The sequence below is a fragment of the Typha latifolia genome, chromosome 11, assembly GCF_019914945.1.
Source record: "Typha latifolia isolate L0001 chromosome 11, TyphaL0001v2, whole genome shotgun sequence".
Classification (NCBI taxonomy): domain Eukaryota; kingdom Viridiplantae; phylum Streptophyta; class Magnoliopsida; order Poales; family Typhaceae; genus Typha; species Typha latifolia.
The window spans coordinates 9,724,499-9,745,681 of NC_133096.1; the positions used below are offsets into that span (position 1 = coordinate 9,724,499).

The 21,183-nt window shown below is 38.3% G+C and overlaps 3 protein-coding genes across 5 annotated transcripts; 1 reads left to right on the forward strand and 2 right to left on the reverse strand.

Annotated features, from left to right (window-relative positions):
- Nucleotides 1–2,680: 2,680 nt before the first annotated feature.
- On the reverse strand, nt 2,681–11,528 carry LOC140798221 (vesicle-fusing ATPase). 2 transcript variants are annotated; one of them, XM_073151994.1, is made up of 21 exons: nt 11,234–11,528; nt 10,705–10,800; nt 10,529–10,613; nt 10,393–10,443; nt 9,522–9,692; nt 9,219–9,373; nt 9,019–9,127; nt 8,694–8,793; nt 8,546–8,601; nt 7,502–7,567; nt 7,345–7,427; nt 6,615–6,748; nt 5,970–6,180; nt 5,341–5,472; nt 5,196–5,256; nt 5,052–5,111; nt 4,651–4,709; nt 4,299–4,386; nt 3,757–3,879; nt 3,402–3,467; nt 2,681–3,083 (listed from the first exon to the last, which is right to left on the reverse strand). In XM_073151994.1, exons 1-21 carry the CDS (start codon nt 11,425–11,427, stop codon nt 2,934–2,936), a joined length of 2,250 nt encoding a protein of 749 aa, XP_073008095.1. In that variant the 5' UTR covers nt 11,428–11,528; the 3' UTR covers nt 2,681–2,933. The 2 variants fall into 2 exon arrangements, with proteins under 2 accessions (XP_073008095.1, XP_073008096.1); XM_073151995.1 differs by lacking the exons at nt 2,681–3,083; nt 3,402–3,467 and adding an exon at nt 3,502–3,555.
- A 1,439-nt stretch (nt 11,529–12,967) lies between these two features.
- Nucleotides 12,968–13,997, forward strand: LOC140798223 (dehydration-responsive element-binding protein 3-like). Its single transcript, XM_073151998.1, has one exon. It carries the CDS (start codon nt 12,968–12,970, stop codon nt 13,586–13,588), a length of 621 nt encoding a protein of 206 aa, XP_073008099.1. The 3' UTR covers nt 13,589–13,997.
- Nucleotides 13,998–16,042: 2,045 nt separating this feature from the next.
- Nucleotides 16,043–21,033, reverse strand: LOC140798179 (periodic tryptophan protein 2). Of its 2 annotated transcripts, XR_012110797.1 has the most exons (9): nt 19,734–21,018; nt 18,770–19,021; nt 18,578–18,670; nt 18,028–18,399; nt 17,248–17,592; nt 16,935–17,162; nt 16,649–16,857; nt 16,347–16,450; nt 16,112–16,237 (listed from the first exon to the last, which is right to left on the reverse strand). XR_012110797.1 is itself a non-coding variant. In XM_073151943.1 (8 exons), exons 1-7 carry the CDS (start codon nt 20,943–20,945, stop codon nt 16,687–16,689), a joined length of 2,673 nt encoding a protein of 890 aa, XP_073008044.1. In that variant the 5' UTR covers nt 20,946–21,033; the 3' UTR covers nt 16,043–16,450; nt 16,649–16,686. The 2 variants fall into 2 exon arrangements, 1 of the variants encoding a protein (XP_073008044.1); XM_073151943.1 differs by having other exon boundaries at nt 16,043–16,450; nt 19,734–21,033.
- Nucleotides 21,034–21,183: the final 150 nt, after the last annotated feature.

Consider the following 21,183-nt stretch of genomic DNA (forward strand, 5'->3'; position numbering starts at 1 on the left):
TCTGGTTGATGATTGGAAATCAAGAACTCCTCTTCTTTACTACTGAATCATGCCTGCTTATATGAAAACTTACTAGATTTCAGATTGTTCATAAAGCATATTTTTGAATAATTAACTTAGCTCAATGAGACAAATCAGCTTTACAATAATAGAACTATATTAGGATAACCGATTGAGATGGATACAAAGCTAGATCGAATCCAGCCAATTTATTCCAACCTGATTAACTGTAGCACACCATGATAGTCCTTACTACATACACACTCCAGTTTACCATTACTGCATCCTTTCTTCTATCAGCATTCCTTACATAGCAGTACTCACATATATTGCTCAATTGCCACAGTGGCAGTCCACACAAGCACAGGTAGGTCCACACTTGCAGTTGCCCTCGTTCTTGGCAGCTGCGACCTCGAAGACGCCGTCATGGTAGCTGCAGAAATCGGACGAGAGAGAATAGAGAATTTTATTTCATATTACAGACTGTAATGTTCACTCGTTATCTATTTTCTTGTAAACTGATTTCTTTCAAATACCAACTATATGAATGTCTGATTAAGATGAATAGAGAAGAGTGGAAAAGTTTGTTCACATTAAATTTCATCCACACTGCAGTAAACAAACCAAAAGCTATTTTATTACCTCTTCTCAGTCTCAATGATCTCAACACCATAGCTGTTTCCCTTCTTCCTGCACATAACACACCAGCTTTGATCTCAGTACAAATTTCTCTCTCTCTTGAAGATAAATATAATATGTCGCAATAATAATACTTGAAGTCAAAAGAACTGTCCTTAGATCTCTTTTTTTTATTATTAATTGTAGTTATATGCGGACTTTTCAGTTCTCAACCACTTTCTTTGGAGAAACTGGAAGAGAACATCAAATCGTTGTCTTTTATCGTAGCCATCATCATATTTGTTGGTCATCACAACATCAAATCTTAGAGAAGAACTGGCTCTGTTATACTATTATAGCACTTCCCTTTCTAGTTCTACGCAGAGTTTTCAGTTAACTTCTGGAATCATCTCCATGAGATAAATCTGGGAAACTGAAAGACAAGAACAGAGCCAAGATGAACACTTACACGCACTGGCTCTTGTCAGCGCAGTCGCAGTTGCCGCAGGTCGACATGGTGAACTATGAAGGTAGCAGATGAACTTGAACCAAATGGAGAAGTATAGAATGCTAAGTGATCACAAATTAAGTGAGGTTGGTTTACCTTCTTCTTATAGGCATTCATATGCCAATAAGAAATGTTATCCATGAACGTGCCACACACGTTTCTTCTCTGTGCTTTGCACACGCCTTTGGCAACAACCATTCAAAGGGAATCTTCCTCTTAGCCTCTCATGTTAACATCTTCCTACAAATTGGAGATAAACCACTAAAGGCATACATTTTAGTGCAAGACTTGTTCATGTCGTTCTCTCTCACCTTTTCCATGTTGTGATTAGACTGGTAGATAATTTAAGAGGATGGTTAATAATGTTTTCTTTTCAGTTGAATGAAATTAACCATATGATCTAATTATTCTTCATGTTGAGAAAATGATGTGAATATCCTTGGCATATAAAATTATCTGCTACAATTCTAGTATAATAAAAAAGTTTTCATTGTTTTTCTTGGTTGGCTTCGGGCCTTTGGCTAGTATTAATATCAACTTTCACTCACTTCACCTCAACAAAAGGCAAATTTTCACGTATATAATAACTTGCAAATAGAAATATTGATCATCCTTTTATTCCCAGAGATTCTTATGTTGGACGATGGCGTTTTCGAGAAACGGAGCTCAACCAATAGCTGTTAGCAAATTCATAGTGGTGATCACTTCAACAGAAAGCTATCTCACTGTCAGGCACAAATAGTGCTAGTCTTTGTCTCTAGCTAAATAGTCCGTGATGTCCCATTGGAAGAGCCTACAGCCGTGTATAAGTTGGCTCAGCTCTGTGGATAACAGCACTTACAGTTGCTTCCCAATGTCAAAAATGGCATCTTAGTGCTTGTCTTCATTCAAATTCCCAAAGACCTCCCTCCATTTAGAGGCGGGAGAAAGACTCGTGGAATAGCTATTAATTTGATCAATGAAATTATCACAAAGACGCTTGTTTGGGCTAATTAGTTTTAAGTCTTTTGAGACATCAGAAAAACAAAGTGGTGGAAGCCTTGGAGGTCAGGAATCATGGCTAAATTTGCAAGCAAAGGAGAAATGGAATAAGAGACTCGATGCTGAAAGAGAGAACTTTCCTTTAGTTGATTTTTTTCCTACCTACAATAAATATAAGGGATAATTAGACAGCCCTCCTGAATTATTTATAGTTTTTTCACATCTGTACTTTTTTTCATTATCCATATAAAACTCCTGAATTAAAAAAATATCTACTTAGACCCTTTAACTTTAAAAAAAAAAAAAACTATATAAACTCTTTAAACGAAGGACTTTGTTAGATCAGAGAATATAAACTAAAAAAAAATTGAGAGAGTATATGTGTGATAGTAGTTGAGAAAAGCTAAGTATAATTAACCGTAAATACTTAGAATTATTGCCTTTTCTCCTTGTTTTGGAGGAAGACTAGTTTTCCTTGGAGATGAAGCACTCCTCGGGATGTTTGACGAGATGAGAAAGAGATATCATAGTTACCATTCATTGCATTTCATTCTAGAAAACCCATTCACTAGATTCCGAGTAAACTGTCCCATTAACCATACTCTTTTATATAAATTATCAGGACATACAGAAGTAGAAAACAAAGAGAACAACAAGACAACATTATAGGACAATGAGACGCATTCCTACACGCAAGGGAATCATCAAAATTGTATGTCCAGAAAAATCAGAAAAAAGCAGAGCAAGAAATCTATGATCAGTAGTCGCACAAAAAAAAATATCAATCAGTAGCGCCCGGTGACCATATCTCCGAGAGACAGATATTTCAGCCGCGAAGGGATACCACGTCGCCCAAGATATCAAAGAAATGATTTAGGTTGATTTTCTCCTTTCCAGAATAGATAGCTTCTGCACTTCCTCCGCGGGATCCCTGAGCAGCCATCTCCACAAGCATATATAGCTTCTTGATAGGCATCTGTATGATAACAAAATTTAGTAAGAACAAAGTGCCAGATTCTTACATCAAAGATAAAATAAGACATCCATATTCTTAGTTTAGTAGACAAGCCAAATTCATTTAGTACCAACAGAACATCTAGCATATAGATTGACATGGGTCAAACATGTTATAATGGCATAACCATAGTATTGTAATAGTTGTGAAAACTAGACTGTATGATCTGTCATTTCCAAAATGAGTTAAGTAGCAAATTGACATGATACCCGATAATAGACACTACAAATCCTTTATTTTGGATGTTAAACAGTGTGCCCTAGATAAGAGAGAACTTACATCATCTAATGCTTCGGCTGCTGAATCTATGTCATAGTCTGCAAAAACATTGAGACCTTGCAATACCTGCAGAGAGAAGTTGGAATTAAGAAACAGAGCGTCATAATACGATAACTCAGCAGCTAGCATAGAGCAAAAACAGTCCTTGCAATACCTGCAAAGCATCTGACTGCTAAGCATAAAAATTGGGAGGGAGCGGAGCATTGCTCCTTGACAAATATGACTACTTTTGAATTTTAACAAGCCATAATAATGGATGCTCTCACTGATAATTACAAATTCAATTTGTATGTATCCAAATATGTATATCCACATTCACTGACTCATGTTATACAAAAATATAAAGTATCTTTACCTTTTTGGCATCTTCCTTCTGCAGTTTTGGAACATGATGTGTGACAGAGAATGCATCACATATACCAAGAGACTCTAGAAACCCCACCTCACTAGTTGTTCCAATAACCATCAAATTCTTTCCCTGCAAAAATATCTTCTATTGAGATAATCTCATACTAAGAGTTCAGTGTGCAAAATTAGAGCATTATTGTTGTTTCTCTTCACACATGAACATGTGCAAATACAGTGTGCTTGTTATCATAAGGAAATTGGAAATCACAGTTCATGATAAAAAATGTTGAATCACTAATATGATATCCAAGTGCTTCATGTTCTGTAGTATTGATAATACTCATAATAGAAGTTCCCTCAAATAGAAAAGGATACTCCATTGCATAAAGCTCTTGTAAATGAAGGGTTCTAGAGAGAGCAGCACATAATCAGCATTACCCTGAGCTACTGAAGAGTGTTTTCAACTTTTCATGATACAAGCCTAGGCTACTGGGTGCATAATATCATACAAATTTACCAAGACAGAGGAGAAGGAAAGAAAAATAAGACCTTGGGAGGAAGCCTTTTGAGAAGGACCAATAAAGTTTGTGAAATGACATTTGAAAAACGTGGCCCAATAGCAACAAATTCGAGCAACCTGAGAATAAAATATCATTAAAAACTATCAAGCAAAAGAAAGTATGCACAGACAAGATTATACTTCGTGCAACATAATCTTCTGAAGCACTTGAGGAGAAGTCCTTCAGAGTGGCACTTATAGGTCACCAAAGTGAGATGTACACAAATTATTTTCTCTCGCAGAGCTGCATTTCTATCATATAGCTGAACATGTGACAGATATTCTATGTAATAATGCCTCATAGAAATATGAAACAGAACTAAAAAGAAAATACAAAGTTACCTTTCAATGTCATCAAGAATTATGATGCTTAACTGAGATTTGTAAGCATCCTCAAAAACCTAATCATAGAGGCATAGAAGCTGTATTAAACAAGAGCAGCAAATACAGTGCTGTTTTTGGAAGAAAATAAAGACCAATATACTAAGCTTTCTAATAGATGTGAGAAAATTAAGGTTCCTAAGATGTGACAAAATTTTGTGAAGGCAAAAATAGCCCCAAAGAACAGGGGTACAAAAATAAGCTTCCTAATGGATGTGAGAAAAAGAAATTTATTAGCTTTGGTTACTATCTATGCACGTAAAAGACCAAGAGATGTAAATTAAGGTTCAAAGTCAAAAGGATTTCTGCATGAGTTCCCTAGATTTCAAGCACATGCAAGTTTTTGTGTAGTAGTTACAGACCTTCACAATCCGTGCACATTTGCTGCTTTCACTAAGACCAATCATTGTCTCTGCTGATATCTATGATCACAAAAGGATAGCATCAAATATATATAGCTTGACAAATTAAAGGTAAGCAGGTAGTAAGAGGATCAAAGAACTTACGATCTTCACATAGGGAAAATCACTGTCAATGCCTATTGTGGCAGCCATTGCAGTCTTACCACTGAAATCAGATATGAATTAGAGAACCTACCAACTGCAAACAAAGACAATTGAAGAAAAGAGGCATACAGATTAGAGAGCTTACCTGCCAGCAGGACCTTCAAGAAGGCATGTAAGAAGTGGGCTACCTTCGCTGACTTTAACTTGCTCTACTAGAAGCATAGCTCTTTGATAGATGTGCTTGTGTCTCGCACCACAGTCAATGATACCATTGAGCCTGCATAATCACATTTGCAAATTATATTCTCACTGAGCTAACTGTGGACGTCAGTCGAACTATCATATAAAATCCTCAGATATAGATTCAGATTCACATATGAACCCAGAAATATTGGAGAATGGTAAATCTGAGCATCTTAAAGGCTTCTCTTTGCAATGAAGCACATCCAAGCTAACACCATCAAAAGGTTCCCATATGGAGGGGCCATTGCTGCACTAACCTTGCCTCGGTGAGAAGGCACACCACAACAAGTTGAAGAAAAGAAAGAGAAAAGAATTCCAACAAATCAGATACATGCTCAAGATAGATCTTATAAAGATAAAAGAAGGAACAACTTAGTCTCAGGACAAAATGATATCTCATAAGTTAAACAGGGAAAAAAAAACCTAGCATATCTCCCAAACAAAATTCTTCAAACCTTACTTCCAAACTAAAGAGAAGTTTACTCTACAAGCCACTTTCAGAATCATAAATGATAAGAAACCTAAGTTTACCTGCATCTTTCAAGATCATCCGTGGATGCTCCAAAAGCAGGAATAATTTCTTGAAGGGCATGCAAGAAGTCATCCATAGTAACTTTAATGCTCTCTTCATCTAACGGTTTAGTAAGATCATCCATGCTTATTTGCCGATTCAGAGCAAATGAAACAGCACTTTTAACAACACCTTCCAGTTCAGCTCCACTGTAATTCTTTGTGCGTGCAGCTTCATTCAGCATATGAAATTAGATTAGCACGGGGCATCTCCAGTCTATAATCTCATACATACACTATTCTTAGTACCTACAGATAGTACTATGCAGACAGAAACATATACATAAAAGTATGTATATGTACAGTTCCATGAATCCTTATGCATGTGAGACACAGCATTACGTAAGCAACTAGGCATTTCTTGCATCAGCTCACTATAGACAGGAGCTCTTTCATGATGCCTTGTCATCATCCAGAAGAGACACTGCCCATGTTATCCTTTACTATCAATTAATCATGTTTAACCAAAATAAATTTAGGCAGACATTTCTGAAGCTCTCCAAATATCAAATTACAATAAGGTACACTAAAACATAATTTCATTATTTAGCAGAACGGATATACTTGAAATAAAAAGAAAAACATAATGAAAGTAAAAGCATTTACCAAGTTCTTCAAGGCTCACATCTGGAGCAAGAAAAGAATTCTCTTTCATCTTATTTGTATGTATGTGAAGAATTTGCAGACGACCATTTTCATCAGGGAGGTTTATCTCAACATGAACCTCCAAGCGTCCAGGCCTAATATGGATAATTGTAAGACAACCATTACAGAAGACCAATCCAGCATAGACAACTCAGAATTACTAGAAGGAAAATGCAGGAAAAACTTCACTGTTCATAACCTAAATCAAGCTTTCTAGTCTAAAGAATATCAACTAATAACCTCCCAATCATTACATTGCTTCAGAAGAATGGTGTGACCTGGTATGAGTACATCTGCATGCTGGATTTGGAAATTTCCATTTAACATACTTCCACAAACAACAGTTTACTTGCTGCCTCATGCTAGTCCTCTGACCTACAACATATGGAGGTCTTCCTAAACTGAAGATGCAAGTGTCCTAATCCGCATATACTATCAAACTGATTATAAAAGTTATTAGAAAGAAAGTGAAAAGAAAAGAAAGTATCTAACTATCTATAACATAATATGAACTAATATTATCAGGCCATCCATGTCTCTCCAGCTTTCATGGTAAGTGGTAACTATAAGAAAATAGCATCTGCTAGCAACTGGATTCGCTACTTTGGCAATTTGCAGCTGGTATAATCCGCAAAACTTATGGGTGATAATATAATTTGAAGTTGCGCAATCTGAAATGTGAGAAACTAACCTCAGTAGCGCTTCATCCAGTAAATCCTTCCGATTAGTCATCCCAATAAGCAATACATTGTTTAATGACTCAACACCATCTATCTAGAATGGCATTACTTGGTTAGAATCGAGTAAATACACTTGCAGAGCTATAGTGCAAACTGTGGGAAAATTACCTTTGTAAGGAGCTGATTCACAATGCTGTCATGCACTCCTGTACCATCCCTTGTAGAACCTCTGGACTGTAAATTCAGATATGAATTCTCAATATAATGGAAACTAATATAATTCAGATATTGAATTTTCAATGTAATAGAAACTATAATATGTAGGCAAGGAAACAAAATGAGCTGACTACACAAGCATTTTTACATGACCAAGTATGTAACTTGTCATGGGGATTAAGGGACTCCCGGAGAATGCACATGTTACTTAAAAGTGGCATCAACTGGCATTACATGAACACAAAAGTAATTTTCCTCTGCTCTGAAAACTATTTTTAATTTCTTGGGAGTGCTGACAACAGCCACTAGAACAACAGCTAAAGGAGACAAGTGAATGTAACAGCTAGGAGCTTGATTGAAGTATAATATATAAAAGAATGAAGTGCAGCAAACATTTGGACGAACAAGATGGTTTGTATTTCTAATGAAATGAAAAGAATATTAAAGCATCCTCAAGAAATTAAAACATCCTCAAAAAACCAAAATTGAACATTAGAAGATAGCATATTTTACAAGCCTTTCAGGTTAGCATTAGAAGATAACACATTTTCTCATTGCTCATATCATTCCAAGAAGCAAATTATTCAAACAAAAAGATCCTATATTTTTGAAGAATTAACTACTTACCAAACTTCTTGTGACAGGTGTGGAATTGTGGATACCTATGAACTTCCTCTTAATCTCAATGAAATGCTAGAGCACAAAACTTTGAGATGCCACAGCAAATCTTAAAAATTTCCTTGTTGTAAAGTTGATTTCAAGTCATATCACTTAAAACAAATCATGCACGCAACGGACACAAAGCTAAAATAGACATAAATTATAGCATAACAACATTAATCATAATCAGCCCAATATAAAATTAGAGATCATTCCATGTCTCTGGATAGTATCAACTATCAACAGCCATTGTTTCACTAGATTGACCGAAGTGTTGTCAACAGAACATAAAATGAGGAATAGGTTAACAGAAAGAAGACGGTACAAGGTATCCACCTTACAGATAGCATCAATTTCATCAAAAATTATGACATGTAGTTCACTTTGGTCACCTGAAAAAAGAAAACAATATAAAAATATCAGAAAGAGGTCAGAAATCACAGCATCCATAGAAGACATAGAGGACATTCATAAAACTGCATGCCTTGAGTCCTCTGGTCATTTTCAGCATCAGCAAATAAATCTCTCACATTTTTCTCCGTCTCTCCAACAAACTTGCTCAAGACTTCAGGCCCATTCACGATCTGTAGAGGCATGCAATACATGTTCAGAGTGGAAATACTTTAACCACAACATATAAAGTTATAAATCACAGATGAAAATTGAGGAAAATGCTATTAGATTCTCCTGTTAACGACGGATTAGACAAGCTATTAAACACACTCCTGTTTATACATATATAGGACAGACAAGCAAGTGCTTATAGTTGTTCTTCACAAAGAAGTATATAAGCTAACTAAAAAACCAACCTTGGGTTCTTTCCCATTCAATAGTTTCCCTATTTGACGGGCCATAAGTGTCTTGCCAGTGCCAGGAGGTCCAAAGAGCAGCATTCCTTTCACATGCTTGATTCCCAACCTGCAGTGCATACCCATTAGAAGGGCACCACATACAACAAAAGCAGTAAAGAGAATTTGAAAATGTCTCAAACTGATAGAAAGGAAATTACTTATTAACGACATGAGGAGGAAAAACTCGAGAAGCGAATGCTCTTCGAAATATATCTGTGAATTCAGCACTTAATCCTCCTATCCCTAACTTTTCCAGGTTAAATTCTTTCTGTTTGAAAAGCTTGCTACTAGCAGCTTCACGCTGATTGATTATCTACATGCACAACAACAGAGATATATATTTAGATCGTGATGGTCAGTAGCTGATGCTTCTGCATATTTCCAGACAAATAAATCTGCTAAAAGATAGTAATCCATCAATTATCATTTTGCATGAATCGAAAAGGAATAGAAAAGAAGACCTTAATTCCAGAGCTTGGAGAAGCTTCAAAAACAATGTATGTGTCCGTGGCTATCATTCCTTTCTCCATTGGTCTGGAACTTTCTTGGCCCTCTAGCACCGCCTGATTCACTGTGAAAATATAGTTTGTTCCACAAAATTCAAAAGACACTCTTTGACCAGTTGTCATAACCTGTATAATGTCAAAAGTTTCTGGTGTAAGATAGACATAATCACACCAATCCTGTAAATTTCATTATCCGCAACAGAACTAATATTTGTTCAGCATATGCTTCTCAATTTTCCACAAAAAATCCTGCACAACAGTAAAACATAAAAACAAAAACAAGAAAAAGTCCTCCGAAGATGGAAGAACCTAACCTAAACAATCTTCAGGACTTATCTGGATAGAAAAATAAGTAACAAAACTTTCTTGATGCTTCAGGCTCTTCTGAAATGTATAAGGAAAGAAAATTGAAACTAAAGCAATCTCCTATAAGGTGGTTTTACACTCCAGTTAGCTTTCAGATAGGCAGATAGATAGCCGGAGATGTTGAACACATTCTTGTTTTCAAGAAATGAAAAGAGAGATCTGTATATCTCTCATGGGGAAAATCAAACTTATAAGGTAATGAGGTATTCCTGAGGGCAGAGTATAACAAAAAAAAAATATTTCAAAAAGACGTGAGAAACTGCGAACTCTACTTGCTATTCAGTAATAAGTAAGACGGTCAGAAGGTAGGAATATAATGATAAAAGTATTAATCATATTAATGCTAAGAATCTGCTATTGTGCATGGAAAGTTCCCCTTTCCCAAGAGAAAACTAATGCATTATAAATTACAGGAAGCAGGCAACACAAGAAGTCTCAAGAAATTAAGCGGATGCCTGACCTGATCCATAAATCTTTTCCTGAGTTGTTTGGCGAGAACAACAGCATCTAACTGCAAAGCAAACAGAGGTTTTATATACAAGTATATCATCCACCGCTGACTAGAATCTTACATAAATTTCAAAAGAGAACCATACTTGTTCACTTCGATTAGCCTTTCCTTTGATAAACTCCAGCTCTAGCGTAAGTAATGCTAGGTTGCAGTCATCAGGAGGTACATAACTAGATCGAAAAATTACCAAGAAACAGTATGAAGAAAAAAAAAACTGCCCAATGATTGAATTTGACAAACTACTGAACTAAGACTCCTAACCTGCTAACAGATATTGAATCACCAGCAGAAACTTTGGCATGGCGACGCTGGATAGCATTCAAAGCAATGTGACCAGTGGGAACACCATCATGAGCCGTGTGATTTTGTCAAGGATCAACCCAAAAAATAAAATAACAGATTATCACGAAACAGAATAAGATCCAAAGCGAATTAGATCAGACACAGAGAGTCTTTGATTCTGTGTAACATCTTAAAGATGCAATTCCAACTCAACATAACGCTAGAAACGAATTAAAGAAGCAATGCCTATATGCATAAATCACCTAGAACAACACTAAAGTGGAAAATTCGATATATCACGAAACTCAGCACGCAGATCCATCGTCATTGTATTAGCATTAGAATCTTAGATCCCTTATGTAACACTTTTACATTCTTTTCTTGAAGATTCCTGATGCGAATTTGACCGATCATATGATTTTCTATCAATGAATTAGCTTAAATAAAACTAAATCAGAAGATTCTGAATGAAGAAAACCATCAGACAAAGGAGATCAATAAAGGATATCGGAGGGTGAGGACGAAGGAATCGCCGACCGTCGCGAGGACCTGACTCGATCCGGGGGTGGAGAACCTCTTTATATCGGCGGCGGAGCAGTAGGCGCAGTTGGTGAGGGCGAGTTCCTGGCTCGGCGTGCTCGTCACGATCATCGAGGCGGCGGCCGCCGCGGAGGTGAGGCCGAATCCAAATCTCCCCGCCATGGGAGGTAGGGGAACGTAAAGGAGAGTAGTCGATCGAGATGAGGAATTCGAGGGAAGGAGAGTGAGATCGCACAGTATTTGGAGAGAGGCGAGACGGGAGGGAGGGAGGGAGGGAGAAAGAGAAAAGAGGAGCCAAGATGACTTCGGTCCGAAGGTTAATCGACAGGGAAACCGGCGTGGCCCGGTCAACAGCGCCCCTCTCGCTTTTCACAATATAAACTTAAGTCGGTAACGCTTATACGTGAATCGTCGACTTTGTTCGTAGTCGCTGATGGGGAGATGCAACCATCTAGGATGAAGGTTAGTCGGCGCGTTAACTGTCTCTCGTTGCCGAGTTTAAGCTAGTACACTGAGCTGCCGACTATGAACTGGATAAAGCCCAAAAAGGCCAATAGAAAATTTATTTTCTTGTTATATTTGCAGCCGTAAGAATAATTAACAACATAATATATATAATGTTCGGTAGCCAATCTAGTTACGTAAACTCTCAATTTCAAGCTCGTGAGACTTGTGGGCGAACAAAAAAGAAGGATATCTACTAAAATCGACAAGGTCTAGCAGCATGATGAGATACAACACACTAAGTTCTCTCAATATCCGAAAATAACTTCCTAGTGTCACATTAAAGTCTCAGGACGGATGTGACTCCAAATTGCAAACGTATCAAGACAGTAAAAGTACATAAAATTGTCGTCTAATAGAGTAATAATGCAGGCATTTACACACGTTATCATATCAAATTGAGTTTGAGTGAAGAGTCTTAATTTGTTCAACTCCAGTCAACAAGAATGGGAACCCAAAAAAAAAACGTGCAAAAAAAAAAAAAAGAATTTAGATGCACGGTATGGTAGGGAAGAGGAATCAAGAATGAATCGAACAAAAATTGAGTCGCCAACGTGATAAATATGTGGGATTAAATCGACTTCAATGTTATGCATTAGTCCAGAGATGGAAGATGCCTTTACTAGGGAGAAGAGATTAAAGAAATTTTTGAGATGGTAATAAGAACTGCGCCTTAACATGGATTAATATAAAATAATTGAGAGCTCTACTTCCCATGTCATTTTGATAATAAACTGGCAGCTTAATCCCCACCAACCCTCATTAAAGCTCAATAAAATACAACACTAATAAAGATTAAAACCCTCAGGTGTGTGTGTGTGTGTGTGTGTGTGAGAGAGAGAGAGAGAGAGAGTTAGTGATCATTACTTAAGGGGTCATCCTAATCATCTCTCTTATAGTTATGGAGCAAATAATTCACTCCAATTCCTCTCTCATTGGCCACTACTAGTTCCCCTCTCTTTTTCTCTCTTTTTCTCTCTTTTTCTCTCTCTCTCTTCCTCTCCACGAAAAAGCTTCCTCCTATCAAATTCTCACACATATCAACCTACCCCGCTCCCTTTAGCAGTTGGCCTTCCAGAACCTACATAACCATCACTACATACATCCATACATATATATCCATACCTCTCTCTCTATCGCTATATCGTCTATTCATCTCCCATTCCATTCTATTCTATTGCCTTCACTATATACCAATATGAGTACTACTAATTCCACGGAGACAGAAGCCAGCGGCGACGCAATGCCGTCGCCGACTTCGTCAATGAGCTCCTGCCCGGATCCGAAAGCGAAGCGGGTGCGGGGGGCGAGCAGGCACCCGTCTTACCACGGGGTTCGGAAGCGGGCGTGGGGAAAGTGGGTGTCCGAGATCCGCGAGCCAAGGAAGAAGTCGCGAATCTGGCTCGGGACCTTCCCCACGGCGGAGATGGCAGCGCGGGCGCACGACGTGGCGGCGCTGAGCCTGAAGGGCGCCTCCGCGGCGCTCAACTTCCCCGAGCTCGCCGCGTCTCTGCCGCGCCCAGCCACGCTGGCGCCGTGCGACATCCGGGCAGCGGCGTTGAAGGCGGCCGCGATGGAGGTCGAGGCGGCGGAGGAGTTGGGGGAGATCGTGGAGCTGCCGCGGCTCGGGGAAGGGGCGGCGATCGACTCGGCTGAGTTCGTCCTATACGACTCGGTCGATGACTGGGCCTACTCGCCGCCGTGGATGGACGGTGCAGATGAGTTCGGATTCGCGATCGATCACATCTGGACGGCCGTTGATCCACTGCCGGGGTGGAATTACGAGAACAACTCGGAAGCGCTCGTTTGGGATTGGTAAATTAAATAAAAAAAGAATTCCTTCATTCTTCTTCTCCTCTCTATAAGTTATTCGATATTTTAACATATCACCCCCTACATTACCACCTTATTAGAAGGATAGAGTGGTAAATAGGAGGGTTTCTTACGAAAAATTACTCGATCTATTTGGTCTGGTCTCTATGTGCTAGATTGTCGAGGTGCAAGGCGACTGTACGGTGTGGATGAATCCGGATAAAGTTATTCTACTCTTGTACTTATTCTGCATTTCCTAATCAGTGGCTTCACATTTGTGCTAGCAATTACATGATATAAACTATAAAGCCTCTGCAAAAGTAGCCAATAGTTTGGAGACCTCATCTTTGCTGCTCTATTGCTTCCTCTGTATCTTTTCCTCGAGAAGATATCAATAATAGTATATCTTCTACACATATTTGATTGAATGGAAGGACTTAATTTGTAAATATAAAAGATATAAGACTTAAATCGCAAATAGGTGAACAGATAGTGTGTTAAATGCAAATTGTCTTTATGTTAAACGTGGGTGTTATGAGGAAAGAATATTGCAAATTTGGATTCATTTGATGACCATCCGGAGCAAGTCAAAAACTTCATTAATTCTCTTTAATAAAAACAAAGAAATTAAACTTCATAAGTTTGATTAATAATTGATGGTTGCATCATTTGGGTACACAGGAAGGAACAATAAAAATTAGACCATAGATGAACCATGGAGATGGTCATTGGAATTGAAGTGCTTGCTTGGATTTAGGATTTCTTTTTTTCTTTTGTAAAGATTAATAGAAGTTTCTTATAAGTTTTATTGTACCCATTCTTCTTTGGACGACAAGAAACCTATTATTATAGGACAAGAGTACGTAGTCTCCCAGAGATAGTATTTGTTATGTTATTAGGAGGCTCGTTTGACTGGAGAAGTACGTGTTACTTTTAAGACCTTCAGATTAATTATTCAATCTCAAAAACTCTCTCAAGGCATAGAGGCGAGTATTAATAATTAATTACACTGAGAGGAAGTTTGTCTGACTGTAGATAAGTAGGTCTTATTTTAGACACCTATTAGACTTTAACGAGCCTCTAAGTCAGCTTAATCTGTGCAATTTGCATGCCGGAAAAGTTTCACCGTCGCACCAAGTAATACTATTTTCGAGTTGAAGTGATACCTAATCGTGTTAATCTCTACTAGCTTTTAACAACTTAATTGTAATTTATTTTTAAAGTAATAACAATAGGTTTTATGTACGTTTTATATATAATAAAAAGATTTGCGTGATAGATTCAGATACTTAATTTTGGAAGTTTCCATAACAGTACGATGTCATTGTCAATTCGGATGGGAATAAGTACGAGTGTTGTTATCAGAGGTAATGTATCACTTTCAGATGCATGAAAGATGAGATAAAACTGGAACAACATGGATAACTTAGTAAGAGAGGATTAGCTACACTAAAATTTTCATTAAAATACTCTTATCCAACCCAAAATAATTTCACCTCGCAAATCTTACCCAAGCTATAAGTACATAGGATAATTTTTTGATCGGATCTAAGTTGCTCCCCTTTTGATTTGATGTTGAGGAAGATATGAGGTTCACTCTACTCTTGGAAAGAAGAAGATAAAAAGGCATTTTTTTTGTATTAAAAAACAATAATTTACAATGGATGAAATATTCTCATCTGCCAAAATTATATTAACTTAATCAAGAATATTTCTGCACATAACCCCTATAAGAGAAGGCTAGATTTACAAAAGTAAAAAAATGAAGAAATAAAAAAAAAAATTCCTGTGGGCCCAAATTTCTCTTGGCGACATGTAGATCAAGTGGTGCTTCCCAAAGTTTCACGTCCCATGCAGCTGTGGGGCACCTCTCCTGTCCTAGGTTCAATTTCTTTTTCGGTACGATTATTCGACCCAGTCTTAATTTTTTATTATCTTTCATTCAATCATGCATATATACTACAAGAATTGCTTACAGTAAGATGATTAGCATCTTACATTATGGTTCTGAAGGATTAAGGTATAAATGACTCGGGAATATTCGAGGAATGAGAAACTATTGGACAACTTTTATGATGCATACCAGTCAAACAAATACGATTTCTATTCTTCCGTCGTAATCGTTGCCTTGTCATTTATACGATGGGAGGAATATCACATGCTAGGTTTATTCCCATGTGACAAATTTGAGACAAAAAAGAGAAATATGAAAGAGATAGATAGCATTGGACACAAGACTAAGACATTGTTGTTGTTGTGGAATAACTCACAGCATCTTAGTCAGCTTGCGTGACTCAGCATAACATTGGAGGTTTCCCCGACTCAACCAAGATATGAAATGTGATCCAAAAGAAAATGATTTAAGACTTCATTCATCAGTCTCAGAATTGTTTAGGCAGTGAAGACAGATGACGCAGGACCTGAAATGCATGAAGGAATAAGCTTTGACCATAATATACACATTTCTCTTACAAGCTGAGGTTTTTTATTGAGATGTTAAAGGTATTGACCAAGATCTTGATTGATATAATTAATCAAAAAGAATTCAGACTGATGCATTTAAATATATTGAGTTCAAAAAATCTCGCCGTATATGACTTGATACATCCCAAATATCGCCAGAGCAGTACCAGCATCTGTCGACATAGAATCTTTTCTGCCAATTCAGAAAGAGTGCTGGTTAGATTCATCTCTCCAACATCAGCTAATATTTTTACCTTATACACAAGATGGAGAGGCTTTGAGCCCTTTCTGAGATTGTTGACCTTCATCTTGTTTCACACCATTAGTAGATGTTGCATGGCGATACTCTAATCTTGACCACACAAAAATCTCGGCTGCAGCTTCTGGAATATTTGAAAGGCATTTTCTATCAAAGAAAAGAATCCAAAGTCAGAAGTAAACCCACCTGCACTCTTACCGATTCACTAGTTCTATAACGCAACAATAGGCATTTGTTCATGGCAAATGCTAAAACGTCAAAATACTTGATTGCCTTGGGCATTCTTGAGATGTAAAAGAATAGCTCGGATATAAAACATATGTTAAACTGGTCAGAGGAAAATACCTAGACATTAGTCAGCACTCAGCAGTAACAAGCATAAATTATATCTTTGTTCCTGTAGAGCACAGATATTTCAATAGATACTCATTTGAGGAACAAGTATCACTCAGATCCTGATGTAGTTTTGTTATTGCCTTTTGCAAGGACTTCAGTGCTGGAAGCAAACTTCTGGAATTCTGCTGAATGAAATGACCATGAACCTTACAGAGCTCCTACAACACATGGACACATTTAGATGCAAGCTTGCATATGACTATAGTGCTTACCTAGTCACTAGCATTAAATTTACCTGACACCATTGGAGGATAAATTCAAGATGTGGACAGCTTTCTAAAAGATCAGCAAATGCTTCAATCAACCTATGAAGATACTTAAATGGTACTGACGAAGAAATAGCAGGTATATCCGATGGATCCACAGAAAAAATGCACTTTTTGATTAGCGAGTCTTCATTCAGACGGAGGCTGAGCAACAAGGCTCTCTGTTTTTGGTCCTCCGCAAGAGCTTCATCGACTTTCTGTAGAGCAATTATAATCATGCTAGAGATAATCAACTAATAACCTTCAACGAGAAGTTAAAACAAGGAGGATAACAAACAATACCTCAGGAGTAACATCCATGTCAAGATCTGTCGGATCAAAAACAAATGATTCATCAATTGAGTATATTAGAACTCCCTCAGTAGTTGCTGCTGCCCAAGATCTACCAGTTGGTGCAATTTTCAAGCATTTTGTATGGGCTATAGGGCGTCCACGGTTTGGCAGAGAACCAGGTAAATCATGTCCTAGCCTTTCTGTTGTTTGTTGGTCGATTCCTTCATCAATATCACTATTTTCATCATCAATTAAATCTACTGGGCCAGCATCTGTCATCTTCTTGGAGTTCAGAAAATCAAGAACTCCATCCAAGGAGAGATTGCGAGTAATTTGAAATCTGCGAAGCAGTACCTAACAAGTCAAAGAGGACATGCACCAAACAGCTTAAAACTTGATAAGCAAATATCAATCAATTGTACATTCCAACATTAGTAAATAACACTATATAGCTGCCGGGAAAATATATTATATTTTGATAAGTTCTCCTATTGGACCAAAATGAAATAAAGGTTCTAGTAAAATAACACTACATAGCTGCTGGGAAAACATAGTACATTTTGACAAGTTAATCAGATATGTGGCTCCAAGCAGCATATGGAAGAGATATATTGCTGATTACACATCTTTAACAGGTGATCGGCTAACAGCAGCAAATGCATGGAAAACATAGTGAGATCATTAGGCAGCATCTGACCAAAAGGCTCTCTTGGCAAACAACTAGGGGTATACCAGCAAAGCACACAAGACTATAAATTATCAGATGAAAGAAAAGAAAAGATTTCTAACCTGATCTGCAATATCATACATGCATATGTACTTGCTGTTCCCTGCAGCTAAAATATAGCTTCCATCAGCAGAGTAGCATAAAGTTGTAAAATATTTCCCTGAAGTTGAGTTAGCTGCTGTTCTTCTATCAGTCATGAGACGTCCACCAGCAATGTCCCTGCGGCCCTCAATTGTATACATCAGCAGGCCATCCAAAGGATCCCAAAAGTGGATTAGACCATCTAATGTACTGCAAGCTAGCTGCTTTCCATCTGGACGATAAACAACAGTGAGAACATCATGTGTATGCGGAAATGTTTCCACTGCACCTTTTCCTTCAAATACATCCCACAAGCGCACAGTTTTATCCCACGATGATGAAGCCAGAATAGCCTATGAAAACAAGTCATTAGTGTTCCCACTCAACCAGCATGATGGCAGAAGTTACTTCATTCAAGAAAAAAAAACATTACATGTTTAAAAAAGAATGGTCCAAGACAAAGTCCTATTTTAAATGTGTTACAGATGCATTGGAAAAGCACAAGAACATTCAAGATGCAAGCCGACTTACATTTGTTGGTGAGAACATTAAACTGTGAACTGGTCCCTCATGACCACTGAGGACATCCAACAAGCGCCCAGTCTTCATTGACCAAACAAATATCTAAACCACATTTATGAAATATGGTCAAAGACATAACCAAGACTACTAGGAATGTAAACACCATATCGATACATTTATTTAGTTATAAAAAGTACATACCTCAAATGAATCAAGTGTTCCAGCACAAATTACTTCCCCACTCTGGTCTGAAGCTAAAGAAACAAACTGTCTAGGAGAAGGAGTGGTAAATGTCCTAAAATTCCGATAACGAAACAAATCCCAAGCACGAACCGTACCATCAAGTGAAGCACTCAAGAGACTGTGGTTATTAGCCATAAAATGAAGTGCAGTGACTGCATTAGTATGTTCTGAAAATGTTATGAAACAAAACCCTGATGCAGCTGTCCAAACCTGAAAAACATTAACAGCACAGTTCAACCTCGCTGGAGACAACCAATATATTGAAAAAGAAAAACTTTAAACAATACAAAGTTATAAGAAAGATAGATCAGCTGGTGCAATTGAATACCGATAAAACATTAGGCAAGTAACTCTATCGAGCTTTTTCTCAAGTTAGCTAGGCTAAACTCATTGCTAAACTTGCAAGATCTGGAAGGCCTCTTTAAATGAAACAAGCCTCACTTCCCAAGAAAAATGAGGTTTTAGAAGTTTGATATACTTCCTTTGATAAGCTTACTCGAGAAGCTCAAGCAAGATAGAGAAGATACAACTAAGACAGAAACAAACTTTAATAATGTCATCTAGCAATTTAGAACCTGATTTAGCTCTCAATGAAAATTAACTGCAGGTATTCTTGAATGGCAACTACTTTATTTCGGTCTTTTGGGTACATTTATCTACACCCACATTGGTTTCACAGATGGATTTCAGTTTAGCTTAAGGTCGACAAGTTTATACATCATAAATGACAAAATAAAAACCAAAGAGTATCAATGATGTATGACAATGTAGATTCAGGTGAATATATAAAATTATAAATCCTGGAATCCAAACATAGAGTAAAGAGCTCATGAAATAAAAAGTGACTATAAAGAGTATATACTAATTTTGGGCAATGATTACCTAAAACTATAAGTCATTTTTCCAATATAATTGTACTTACCTTGACTTTGTTATCATCAGCTCCTGTGGCCAACATTTGTGAATCAGGTGAGTATGCAATGCAATTCACATCGAAATAATGACCCTGTTGTTTCAGAATATAGCTCTCTGATCGCCATTCCCACACAAGCAGCTGCCCGAGCTTCGCACAACCAAAAGTTAACCAATTCCCAAGTTTGTTAAACACTGCAGTGGTTATCTTCTCTCTCGAAATGGAAAGCAAGTGGATGCATACAAAATCCGGCATCTGATAAAGCCCAAAAACTCCATTAGAGAACCCAACAACCACCATATCAAGCTCCCTGTGATAATCGCAAGCTGATAATTTTGCTGGCGACTGCATGAAGAAATCCTTCTTCTGCAATTCCCATCTCGCTTTATGCAAAGGAGTCTCTAATTCGTCCTCATCAACACTTTCCAGGGTCTTCCTTTTCCGACCGTCATTCTCAATCTCATCAGGATCTCCTCTAGGAACCTTCTGTTCTGGCGTCCCAGGAGCAGGAGGATCCAAGATGCTCCCTTTAGAGTCACCAAAATCTCCATTTTTCTCCAAATTCCAGGTAAGGATGGCTCCATCCCTTGAAATAGTATACACTCTATGAACCCTACCGCTCTTCTTCTCCACGGCAAAGAAGGCTCCAACAATGGCTTCCCTGTGCCCAAGAAACAAGAAAGGCTTATTCTTCGATCGGTTCGAGCTGTTCACAGCGAAGAGCCTCACGGTGAGATCCTTCGATCCCGCGAGGAGGTATTTAGAGTCCGAGCTCCAATCCAACGAGGTCACAGTGGCGGCACAGTCTGGAAAGGTCTTCTCGAGATGGAAGGGGAAGAACTCCTTGCGGAAACCAGGGGACCGCCAGATCTGGATGAGCTTTCCAAGGCCGACGGCAATAAGCGCACCATCAGAGCTGAACCGGACGGCGGATACGGCCTTCTTGAAGGCCATACGGTGGAGTACAGCGCGGCGCCGAATGTTAACGAAGAGGGCCCGAGAGCCATCATCGACGGCGAGGAGGAAGTTGCCATCTGGGGAAACGGCGATGCGGGAGATATTGGACGAGGACTCGAAGGGTAGCGTTACAGTTTGGGACTTGATGAGGTCGGTGGAGGAGATGCGGTTGCCGACGGGGGAGAGGAGGACAGAGTCTCCGGAGACGACAGCGTTTCCGCCACGGTAGGGAGCGCCGAGAAGGTTCTGGAAGCGAAAGTTCATGGCGGGCAGATGGGAGAGGTCGGAGATCTCTAGGTTTAGGGTTTAGGGTTTATTGTTTGGAGAAAGGAGGGAAGAAAGCCGCTAACTCGGGAAGACGACGGCTTAAACCCAACAAGTCAAGGGAGCAACGATGGGCCAATTGGGCCTAATTCTTATTAATGGGCTTTAAAGAAACCAATGGGCCCAATATAAAATTTGACCGTGAATTATAAATTGAAGGATTTCTAAAATCCTAACA

Bases quoted from the DNA above. Each gene is read 5' to 3' on its own strand.
- LOC140798223 (XM_073151998.1), top strand. From the start codon at position 12,968: ATGAGTACTACTAATTCCACGGAGACAGAAGCCAGCGGCGACGCAATG.
- LOC140798179 (XM_073151943.1), bottom strand. From the start codon at position 20,945: ATGAACTTTCGCTTCCAGAACCTTCTCGGCGCTCCCTACCGTGGCGGA. The intron at 19,022-19,733 runs GTAAGTACAATT...AATGTTTTTCAG, and splicing joins CTGATGATAACAAAGTCAAG to GTTTGGACAGCTGCATCAGG. The intron at 16,858-16,934 runs GTAAATTTAATG...CATGTGTTGTAG, and splicing joins TTATCCTCCAATGGTGTCAG to GAGCTCTGTAAGGTTCATGG.
- LOC140798221 (XM_073151994.1), bottom strand. From the start codon at position 11,427: ATGGCGGGGAGATTTGGATTCGGCCTCACCTCCGCGGCGGCCGCCGCC. The intron at 5,112-5,195 runs GTAAGTTCTTTG...TTGTGATCATAG, and splicing joins ATTTTCCCTATGTGAAGATC to ATATCAGCAGAGACAATGAT. The intron at 4,387-4,650 runs GTAACTTTGTAT...TTTTATTCTCAG, and splicing joins ATTCTTGATGACATTGAAAG to GTTGCTCGAATTTGTTGCTA.